The sequence below is a fragment of the Glycine soja genome, chromosome 9 (genome assembly GCF_004193775.1).
Source record: "Glycine soja cultivar W05 chromosome 9, ASM419377v2, whole genome shotgun sequence".
In the NCBI taxonomy this organism is placed as follows: domain Eukaryota; kingdom Viridiplantae; phylum Streptophyta; class Magnoliopsida; order Fabales; family Fabaceae; genus Glycine; species Glycine soja.
In genome coordinates this window covers 37,200,142-37,212,328 of record NC_041010.1, presented here as the reverse complement: position 1 = coordinate 37,212,328, position 12,187 = coordinate 37,200,142, and the positions used below count along the sequence as shown (strand labels likewise).

At 36.5% G+C, this 12,187-nt stretch overlaps 1 protein-coding gene and 1 pseudogene across 1 annotated transcript; one reads left to right on the top strand and one right to left on the bottom strand.

The window, feature by feature from the left end:
* The window catches only part of LOC114367260, a 43,709-nt pseudogene that overhangs the window by 20,860 nt on the left and 10,662 nt on the right, over positions 1-12,187 (bottom strand).
* Positions 1,489-2,742, top strand: LOC114367263 (miraculin-like). The gene has a single exon (XM_028324411.1). The coding sequence runs from the start codon at positions 1,508-1,510 to the stop codon at positions 2,105-2,107; it is 600 nt and encodes a 199-aa protein (XP_028180212.1). The 5' UTR covers positions 1,489-1,507; the 3' UTR covers positions 2,108-2,742.

Here is a 12,187-nt window from a genome sequence, read left to right as displayed (position 1 = left end):
GAGAAGGAAGAGGGCCAGCGAATGAGGGAGAGTTTGTAGTGTGCAACGGTGGGCAACAACGAGGCAATGGCAATGTGCGGCGGCTTCTAGAAGGTTCTTCATGAGGGAGGCAGCCTGGGACTCCAAGATGGGACCATCAACCATGTGGTCGAAAAGTGTGTGGGGCTGGCGGAAAAATGGTTTAAGGATTTAGGGATTTTGGCAATTTTTCAAACTCAAGTTTCCAAGAGTTGGTTGCTTCACTCGATATATAAAAATTTCACATGTACAACAACGACAATTTTAGGTAAAACCATCTTTAAAATTGTTCCAACTAAGACAATTTTAGTCAAAACCGTCTTAAATTTGAGTGTCTTTACACAACTTATTTATGAAAATATCACCGATAGTTTTTTTAAGACGAATTTGATAGAATCAGCTTTATTTTAGCGTCGTAAAAGGTTGCTTTTATAGTAGTGGTAGTTTGCCAAAAATAGTTTCGCGGGACACTTTTTTATTTTTTAATTTCATTCTTGGTGAATCGTGAACTACATCACCATCTCCTATGAATAAATTACCTTTAATTTATGGGCTTGTTTTCTCTTTGTCTATAAAAGATTACTTATGATTTTTAATAAAATATATAACTAAGGCGTATCTAAAAGTGCAATATGTAATTTATCCAAAATAGTTAGGTATATACCTAATAAAAAAGAGTAGGGGAGAGGAAATTAAAGGAGTGGTTACGTACTTTTTTATTCAGAAATTTTTTTTATTAAGTAATTAAAGTTGTAAGATCATAGGATTTGTCACCCTTTAATGGTTCCTATAATTCAATAGTGTAATATATTTAGCAAATATATATATAAAAAAAATTCAATGAAGTCAACAAACTTTAATTTACAAAACTTAATATATATATATATATATTACAAGTAAAGTAAAGGGAAAATCTGTTAATTAAAGCTTATAAGAAATACTACTGCATGCAGAATTCATGGTTCTCTTCAAAACGTTGGATTTCTGAAAGACGACCGTAAAATATTTGATTGCTATCAGATTGAATATCCACATCTTTTTCAGCCCCCACCTGCCTAATTAAATTGGAAGACAAAAAGAAAAAGTTAATCTTAAAAAAAGGAAAATTCGTTAATCTCACAATAGAGAGCTTAATTAAAAAAATGAAAATGCACTAGTCTGTGTGCTTCCTTATACTTTTACATGCTAAACAGACGAAGCTGACTTATTACTTGATCGACGATACAAGAAGTTAGCTAGGCACTTAATGACTGTGTGTAAACCTCGAAGTTCATCTGAAACTTAGAGTCCAACCAATCAGATTATGTGGAACTTTCCAAATCTTGCTGACAAACTTGAATCTTAATTTATAGGCCAATTGTATAAGCAAAATCCATGACTTTTGTGCACATGGGTACATGGATTAGACCAATTCCGAACCTATATATAAATCTCCCTCTTCTTCCATATCCATCACAAGTTACAAAAACACAAAACTAAAAACAGAAAAATGAAGATGACATTGGTAACATTGGTCCTTATAGTTGCCTTGAGCACAAAGGCACTTCTTGGTGCAGCAGGTCCTGCACCTGAGCAAGTGCTGGACACATCAGGGAAGATAGTTCGAGCTCGTTCGAGTTACTACATCGTTCCGGCTTCCCCCGATTTAGGTGGCCTTGATATGGCAAGCACAGGTGCAGATTGCCCTCTTGATGTTGTAGCAGTTGATGGTTACCAAGGCCAGCCTTTGATCTTTACACCTGTTAATTTTAACAAAGGTGTCATTCGTGTTTCCACTGATCTCAACATCTATTTCCCCGTTGGCACAAGTTGTCCACAGACCACAGCGTGGAAGCTTAAGGACTATGATTATTCAACATCACAGTGGTTTGTGACTACTGGTGGTGATTTTGGCAACCCCGGTTCGCAAACCGTGGCGAATTGGTTCAAGATTGAGAAGTATGAGGATGCTTACAAGTTGGTCTACTGTCCAAGTGTGTGTAACGATTGCAGTTATCCATGCAGTGATATTGGAATATACCAGGATGAATATGGCAAGCGTCTTGCTCTAAGTTCTGAACCATACAAAGTGAAGTTCCAGCGGGCTTGATTATTGAATTGATAACAAAACTAATTAAAGCATAATGAATAAGTGTAATGAACTACTTTATGCTTTTGCTGCATATATGGTAATTCTCATGTTGAGTTCCTTGCCACGGACTTGATAATAAATAAACAAGTTACTTTCTATTTTTAGTCTTTTGAAAATTTCTAGTTTCTGTTCGTCTTTGTCATTGTTTGCAATTGGCATGCATATTCGTGATTTACAATGGAGGCTTTTACATTGCAATGAAGGTGGCCGTTAGACTGGTGGAAAATGGGTAAAACACTTTGTTCTGGAGTGGTTTCCATGGTAAATGGAGGGAGAGCGTATTTATGGGAGTGGAGATAGCAATACCACAGGAATAGCGTTGTTTTTAGTTTCCATTGTAAAATGTCCCCAAACCTGGTCTCGTTTTCTCGGTTGGTGTATGAATCCGCTTCTGTGCTTGTCCACATCTCTTAGCTTCGTGGGAGGCTCTGTTTTATTAGCCTGTGGGTACTATAGAAATAGCATTTTGGAAGGCTTTTTGTGTCTATAGTTTTTTAGTTCATGTTTTTTAGTGTATAGCTTTCTGCGTCTAGAGTGACTGTACAATTTAATGTTACGAGATCAATTCAAAGTGAATAAGAAGTAACTTTACAATCACCTAGCTCGGTCGCCCACTAGAAACATATAGTATTACAAATGAAGTAAAACACAAACAGCACTGCCTAGCTATGACTAAACATCACAAATGAAGTAAAACCTAAAAAGAACTTACACAGCAAAATAAGTTGCGAGAGTACCGCTTCCCCAATCCATTAAAACTATTGAAATTGCTATAAATTTATAGAATATTCTTAAATATAATATGTATGAAAATGGTAGAATGTCTTAGAACTATAGTATGTATGAATATGGTAGAACAATCTAGAACTATAATGTGTATGAATATGGTAGAACAATCTAGAATTATAATGTGTATGTATAAGATAGAAGAATCTAGAACTATCATGATACTAATCTATCATGAAAACTCTAGAAAGACTTAAAGCAATGTAGAAACATTCACCACTATTGAGAGGTTGGTGACTTGAGCTTATAAATAGGCAATTGGTATGTTGTAATTGATAATCCAAGAAACCAATGACATAGCCTTCTTTCTAAAACAATTCTCTAAAACTATCAATTATCAACTATCCTATAACCAACTACCAACAGTGGTATCAGAGCTACGTTCGGTCATACATTGGGCGTAGTTATATCACCTACCTACCATTCCGAAATCCTCCCAACTACTTCAAAAATTTCCTTTATACTATTGTCGCAACATGCCCTTTTGCGGGCGTGCGAGGCGAGGCTCACGGGTGCGCTTTCCAAAGGAGGAAAGATGCGCGGAGTCGCCACCAACGTTTATTTGTGGAAAACGTCGGAAAAACTGAAGGAAACCGGTCAAAATAAAAATTCTAAGTTCGGGAGTTGTATTTACGTTTGAGGAAGGTATTAGCACCTCTCACGTTTGTCTCAAAGGACAACAGCCTATTTTTTTAGAATTGTGGAAATTGTGTTACCTTAACTTTTATTTCTTTTTATTTTTTGAGGTCGACAAAAGCGGGGCTTTTGCTCCTACGTACCCTCCATCAAAGAGGAAATCAGACCTACGTAGTTCTTTCTTAAGAGTGAATCAAGCGATTCTTTTTACTTGAAAGGTGATCATTTTAAGGCGTTGGACCTTAAAAACGATCCATTTACTTGGTAAGGAAAACTGAAATGATAAACTTTCAAACCCTTTTTAGTGACCTTTTTTGTGGACGAGCTTGACTAGGCGAGTTGATTTTAGCCTTAGTTTCACTTTAGTTATTAGTCAATTCGATTAAGAATGAAAAATCCCAAAGAGATAACGTCCGATTGATTTTTTCGCTTCATTTTCCTAAAAAGTATTTTTTATTATATTATTATTATTTTACCTCTTTTTTTATTTCCAACGTGGTTACGGCACGACCGAACGGTCGGAATTCATTTTAACAGAAATTAACGAATATTACAAATCAAATGATCGGTGGAAATTTATTTTATTTTTTGATTAGGCGAGAGATGACTTAAATAAATGACTGAAGCACGTCAAAAGGGGGTACGGAAAGTAAATGAAAACGAGAATAAAAGTACATGAAACAAATGAGGACCACCACGGGTACATAGAAGGAATTGAAAAGCTCGATTTGGAAACTTACCCGTTGAAGAACGAAGAACGGATGAAGAACGGTGAATAACGGAGGAAAACCTTCACGGATTTGCTTACGGAAACATCTCGAAAGCGTTACGGAAGCACCTCGGCTTTGATTTTCTTCACGGAAACAATTTCTTTCACCCAAAACAGCTGAAATACATCACCAGGGAGATCCAGGATCCTTAGAATAGCCCCCTTAACCTAATTTATAGGAAAAAGGGGGAGGAGGTTGCCGTCTAGCTCGCCCAGGCCAGAAGCAATCCAGCTTCAAAAAATCATTCTGGAAGGCCCAATTCAAAATTTCGAAATTGCTATTTGCACCCCCCAATTTTGATAAGTTCACCCCCTTTCTTTCATAATTTACGGAAAAGTTACGGAAGCATATAGGACTTGATTTTGTTCTTTTTTCTCTTCCCTCTTATCCGTATTAAGTGAAATATGCATATTTAGGGTTATGGGAATTTTACGGAAGCATTACGGGTGTCCCGGAAGCCCCGGAATCCCATTTTTTAACAAAACGAGGGAGGTGGTTGCCACCTAGCTCGCCCAGGCGAGCTAGATTGCTTTCACCTTAAGCAAGAAATTGCCCAGAAACCCCTAGAAGGGCCCAGATTCGAAAAATACTATTTGCACCCCTCATTTTACTAAATACACCCCTTTGCCCTTTTTTTGGCGATTCTTTTTCCGTAACGTTACGAAACTTTACGAATTTCATAACGATACCTATTTTCTTTCCGTAAGGTTACGAATCCTTACGGATCATGTATTTACTTTTTTTTTGGCTTTCGAAGAAGTTACGGAAACTCACGGATTGCGCAAAAACACCTCTTTTCCATTTCCGCCACATTACGGAATTTCACGAATCGCGTAAGCCTGCTTCCTTTTAATTTCCAGCATGTCTCGGGACTTCACATATTGTGAAACAAAGGATGCCAAGTATCTCAAAACGGCCGATCAAAGGTTGCATATTATCAAGTAATAATCCCCGGACGAAATTAGGGTATGACAACTATTAACCCACTCCAATAATATTTTTTCTAAGCTATGGATAACATTACTCATTCGTCAACTATTTCTGTCCCTTTCTTCTATGGTAAAAATTATGATTTCTGGCGTGTTAAAATGGAAACATATTTTTCATCTCAAGATTTATGGGACATAATAGAAGAAGGCTTCACCGTTCCCGTTGATACTTCAACTCTTAATGCATCTCAAGAAAAAGAGTTGAAGAAAAATAAACAGAAAAATTCAAAGGCGTTGCTCTTCTTGCAACAAGCAGTGACTGATCCAATTTTCCCAAGAATTATGGGAGCTAAGACTGTCAAAGAAGCGTGGAACACATTACAGGAGGAATTTCAAGGAAGTGTTAAAGTACGTGCCGTTAAACTTCAATCTCTAAGAAGAGATTTTGAACTATTGAAGATGAAGGAGTCTGAGACAGTTAAAGATTATTATTCTAAAGTTAAAGAAATAGTTAATCAAATGAGAGCTTTTGGGGAAGATATTCTTGACAAGAAAATTGTTGAGAAAATTCTAATTACTATGCCCCAAAAGTTTGACCCAATCGTGACAACGATTGAGAAAACCAAAGATCTGTCCACTCTATCAGAGACAGAACTTGTGGACTCTCTTGAAGCATATGAGCAAAGACTGTATAGGCATAAAGAAGATACACTTGAAAATGTCTTCCAGTCAAAGTTTAAATTTCAGCCTTAAAACAAAGAAAATAGAGGAAAGAAAAATTATGGAGAAACTTCCAGAAGAAGAGAAGGTTCTAGGAATTTCCTTAAGAACAAAACAGATAAAAATCCTCCATGCAATATATGCAAAAGGCAAGGCCACACAGAGAAAAATTGTTGGTTCCATAATATGTCACAATGCAATCATTGCAAGAAGTTCGAGCACGTAGAGAAAAATTGTTGCAACAAAAATAGGCATCAAGCCAATATCGCTGAGGAGCATGATCAAGAACAATGTATGTTCTATGCCACTCAAGACTCAATAAAAGAAAAAGGAGGAAGCTGGTACTTGGACAGTGGATGTAGCAATCACAAGGCCAAGGATGAGACTATTTTCAAAAGCATTGACGAGTCTGTCAAAGTCAAAGTTCGACTGGGAAATGGAAGTGTGGTTGAATCAAAAGGCAAAGGCATTGTCATGGTGGAGACAGATAAAGGTACGCGACTCATCCATGATGTCTTACTAGTTCCCAACCTAAAAGAAAATCTTCTAAGCATTGGCCAAATGATGGAGAGAGGCTACACACTTCACTTTGAAGGAGGTGTATGCAAAATCTTAGACAACAAAAATAAAAGGTCTGAGATAGCCCAAGTAAAGATGAATAAGAGCAATAGAAGCATCCCTCTAAATTTAAAATATGCAACAAACATTGCCATGAAGGTACAAGTTGGTGATTCATGGCTATGGCATCGAAGATTTGGCCACTTCAACACACATGCCTTGAAGTTGTTACATGAGAAGAACATGATAAGAGATTTTCCAAGCATAAAGGAGAACAATGAAGTGTGTGAAGGATGTCTCCTTGGTAAGCAACACCGATTTCCTTTCTCAACAAGCGGAGCATGAAGAGCAAAAGATCTATTAGAGTTGATACATACGGACGTCTGTGGACCAATGAGGACGCCATCACATGAGAACAACAGGTAATTCATACTCTTCATTGATAACTTCTCTAGAATGACATGGGTATATTTTCTAAAAGAAAAATCATAAGTCTTTGGAGTATTCAAAAAGTTCAAGGCCCTTGCTGAAAATCAAAGTGGAAAACGGATAAAAGTACTAAGAAGTGATTGCGGCAAAGAATACACCTCTCGCGAGTTTGAAAGATTTTGTGAGGATGAAGGCATTGAGCGACAACTTACAATCGCATATTCTCCTCAACAAAATGGAGTGTCCGAGAGAAAGAATTGCACAGTTATGGAAATGGCTAGATTGATGCTCAAGGAGAAGGGACTACCTAACGCATTCTGGGCTGAAGCAGTCTACACTGTTGTTTACATACTCAACAGATGTCCAACTAAGTCTGTAAAAGACAAGACTCCAATTGAAGCTTGGAACGGGAAGAAGCCATCAGCAAAGCACCTAAGGGTCTTTGGATCTATATGCTACATTCATATTCCAGACGTGAAGAGGCACAAGCTTGAAGACAAGACTATACGAGGTATCTTCCTTGGGTATAACAATATCTCTAAGGGTTATCGTGTCTACAACTTGCAAACTAAGAAACTCGTCATCAGTCGAGATGTTGAAGTTGATGAGTACGCTTCTTGGAATTGGGATGAAGAAAAAATGGAGAAGAACGTTCTTATACCCGCTCAACTACCTCAAGAAGAAGCTGAGGAAGAAAACCCAGGTGAACCACCTTCACCTCCACCACAACAACAAGATCAAGAACTATCATCACCAGAGTCTACTCCAAGATGAGTAAGATCTTTGGTGGACATATATGAAACCTGTAACTTGGCCATACTTGAACCTGGAAGCTTTGAAGAAGCGTCAAAGCATGAAGTATGGGTCAAGGCAATGGAAGAAGAGATACAGATGATCAAGAAAAACAACACATGGGAGTTAGTAAATCGTCCCCATGGAAAAGATATCATTGGGGTTAAGTGGGTCTATAAGACAAAGCTCAACCCTGATGGCACCATACAGAAACACAAGGCGAGGCTAGTAGCTAAGGGTTACTCACAACAACCCGGAATTGACTACAATGAGACATTTGCACCAGTAGCTCGTCTTGATACCATAAGAACTCTAATAGCTCTTGCGTCACAAAAAGGATGGAGTATCCATCAACTAGATGTCAAATCCGCCTTCCTTAACGGCGTACTTGAAGAAGAGATCTATATGGAGCAGTCATAAGGATTCGTTTCTGAAGGCAAAGAAAGCAAAGTGTTAAGACTAAGAAAAGCACTCTACGGTTTGAAGCAAGCACCTCGAGCATGGTATAGCAGAATCAATCAGTATTTCATGGATCGAGGATTCAGGAGGAGCAAGAGTGAGCCTACACTTTACATGAAGTCTCAAGGTTAGTACACTCTTTTACTCTCTCTATATCTAGATGATCTTATCTACACGGGAAACAATACTAAGATGATCATGGAGTTTAAAGAAGACATGATGAAGACCTTTGAGATGACCGACCTTGGTTTGATGAGTTACTTCCTCTGCATAGAGGTAAGTCAAAGAAATGAAGGGATATTCATCTCGCAAAAGAAATACACAGAAGGCTTACTTAAGAAATTCAAGATGTATGGTTGCAAACCTGTTGCTACTCCACTCATAAAAAATGAGAAACTACAAAAGAATGATGGAGCACCAGAAGCTGATGCATCCAAATACCGAAGTCTAATTGGAAGGCTCCTATATTTGACAACTACACGACCTGACATAATGTATGCTACAAGTCTTCTATCAAGATTCATGCAAAGCCCAAGTCAAATACACTTTGGAATAAGAAAAAGAATTTTAAGGTATCTACAAGGAACAAAAGAGTTCGGTATATGGTATACTACAGAAAACAACTCATAATTACTTGGCTACATCGATAGTGATTGGGCAGGTTCGACAGATGACATGAAGAGTACCTCTGGCTATGCTTTCTCACTAGGATCAGGAATGTTCTCTTGGGCGTCGAAGAAGCAAGCTACAGTAGCACAATCAACAATAGAAGCAGAGTATGTGGCAGCCACTGAAGCAATGAGTCAAACTATATGGCTTCGTAGGATACTTGAAGACATGGAAGAAAAACAAGATGAGCCTACTAAAATCAACTACGACAACAAATAAGCAATTGCAATGGCGAAGAATCCAATTCATCACAGCAGAACAAAACACATAGCAATCAAGTATCACTTTATCAAAGAAGCTGAAGCAACTAAAGAGATCAAACTCGACTACTGTAGAACAGAAGATCAAATTGCAAACATATTCATGAAGGCGTCGCTGAGACCAAGATTTGAAGAATTACGAGCTATGCTCGGAGTCACATAAATTTGCATCAAGGAGGAGTGTTGGAATTGCTACAAATTTCTAGAATATTCTTAAATATAATATGTATGAAAATGGTAGAATATCCTAGAACTATAGTGTGTATGAATATGGTAGAACAATCTAGAACTATAATGTGTATGAATATGGTAGAACAATCTAGAACTATAATGTTCATGTATAAGATAGAAGAATCTAGAACTATCATGATACTAATCAATCATGAAAAATCTAGAAAGACCTAAAGTAATGTAGAAACATTCACCACCATTGAGAGGTGGTGACTTGAGCCTATAAATAGGCAATTGGTATGTTGTAATTGATAATCCAAGAAATCCATGACATAGCCTTCTTTCTAAAATAATTCTCTAAAACTATCAACTATCAACTATCATATAACCAACTACCAACAAAAACAAAATAAACTAGGTAAACTGTTTGTTACAAAATTAAAACATTAAACACCCAACAAAAGCTCTACCAAGTTGAAAATATAACCACAAACATCATAACAACTAACTACTACTTAGCCTTTGTAAGTAACAAAGTACTACTGAGTATTGATATTTAAGTAGCTTTAGAATTCCTCTTCCACTCCTTAATTTTTCTCTTAATAATAACCTTGCAACTCCCACCCAACACCACCAGCCGCCTTCCTAGCTACCTCCTTCATTTCTGCAGCTGTTACCGGCCCTCAGAGATTCATTGTTCATCATCTCTTTGGTTCTCTTAGCAATCTCTTCTCCTTTCACCACCTCTTATGCTCCCCACCCCCATTCATGAGGCCAAATCCCTACCCCACTTATCCTTGTTGTCTATGAAGTTATCTTCTAATCCCCACTCTAAGGCCATGACAGAATAGACACTTCTTTTGTACATTTCGTTTTTCGTCAAATAAATTTAAAAGTATTTTATTTAAAAATAAATAAAGTTTTAAAAAATAATGAGGTTTTTGCAATTAAATAAATAAGGAGAAATAATTTTATTAATTAAAATAATTATTTTAAGATAAATAAAATAAATATGTGTTTTTAGAAAATAAAAAGGATGTTATATTTATTCATTTGATAGGGAGAAACTAGAGTTCACTTTTATAAAACAATAAAATAAATAAAAATAGAGTAAATAATAAGTTCATAGTTCTCTAACTATAAATAAAGACATATTGAGTCATTTCTTACATTAAAATATGTTTCTACATTTATCTTCCTCTCAAATTCGTTTTCTCTTCTTCCTCTCCCAAAAGCTTCTCTTTTTTTCGCATACACTCAAACTTGTCTCAATAAAATTATGATCCCGGATTCATTAACCGTTGGATCGTCTTGAAATTCAGACACTAGGTTCATAACTCATTTTGCATATGCCCACCGTTGGGATTTGCAAACTAATGTCTGTGGAGAGAGAAACTCCCCTCGCATGGAGACAATAAAATTGAGGCTCAAATCTCTTCTCTTTTTCTCTAATGCTTGGAAACCCTAGAAAAACAACCAGAGGAAAAGCTTCAGGAAGCTTAGGGAACCACTAGAGACACCGCTTTCACTGTCAGACTACGCACATGAGCCCGCTTAGAGGTAAGGGATGAGATACTCATGCTTGGGGATTAAAATGAACATGTGTAGGGATCTCTAGATGATAAATTTTGGGTTATTTTGGGTTGTTTTATGAATTTCAATTATGTTCTTATTCTATTATTCATGAATTGACTGTGTTTGACGGATCAATTGATGTCTCAATGCAAAATTATTGTGAAATTGATATGTTCTTGTGTTGGGTGTGAAACCTAGATATTTAGCATTTTCTAATTAGCATGAATTGATAAAATTAAGTAAGGAAATATTTTTCCGTAAGAGGGAGTGAGATATTGATTTTTTATTCCCTTTTCATGCTTTTTAGGGGATTTTTATATAGTTTGGAATTAATATTATAATTTGGAATTAGAATAGGCTAACCAAATGACATTATCAATTATTGTTTTAGTTTTAATATTTAGTATGAGTTTATATGTTGTTTCATATTGTTATTCTTTAAAATTGGTCAAAGTCTATTTAACTATAAGGTTCTTTGAATGTTTTAGTGAATCATTCGTGTAGTTTTGTTTGATTATATTTCACTTTGTAAATTCATGATTTGAATATTTATGTGTTTAGTCATTTATATACCGTGCATGTTTATATATGTAATACTATTTGTATATTATGAATTGTGATTAAGATTGAGTATAAGTGGCAAGTTGAGCATGTGTTAATTTGTGAGATACACGTGAACATGTAATGGTGGATTATGACGTTGGGAGGTGTTAAATTATGGACATGGGTTATGGTTGTGAATGAGTGTGTGGTTAATACTTGATGTGATATTACTTGTGTTTTGAGTTGTGAATTATACAATAACTAGATCAGTGTTTACCTTGAGAAAAGTGTTTTATGTGCAAGGTGTTAAAAGGAAAATGTAGGGTTCCAAGTTAGGAACCTGGGAAAGTGTAGGGTTCCAAGTTAGGTACCTAAGGTGTTAAATTGTAGCTCATTGTGTTAAACGTGTTTTGAAAATAAGTGTGAGGTTGTGGGTATTATATAATTCATGAGTAGTGTCTGCATGCAAAAATTGTTTTAGGGTTTGGACCTAAATCAGGAAGTTGAGGCCTTAACGGATTCTTTGGAGTCTAGACCTTGGGGATAAATACACTCAGTTTGAGTGTTCCTTTAAGCCTATGTTGATCCCATATGATTGGAACATTCTCGCAAAACAGAGTGACCCTGATTGGTCACCTTATGATTTCACTTAGTAAGAATGGCCTAACATACCCATTGTGTGGTGTGTCTTGTTATGTACTCTTTGGCGCCCTGGTGTTGTTTTTCACTAACATGGTACCA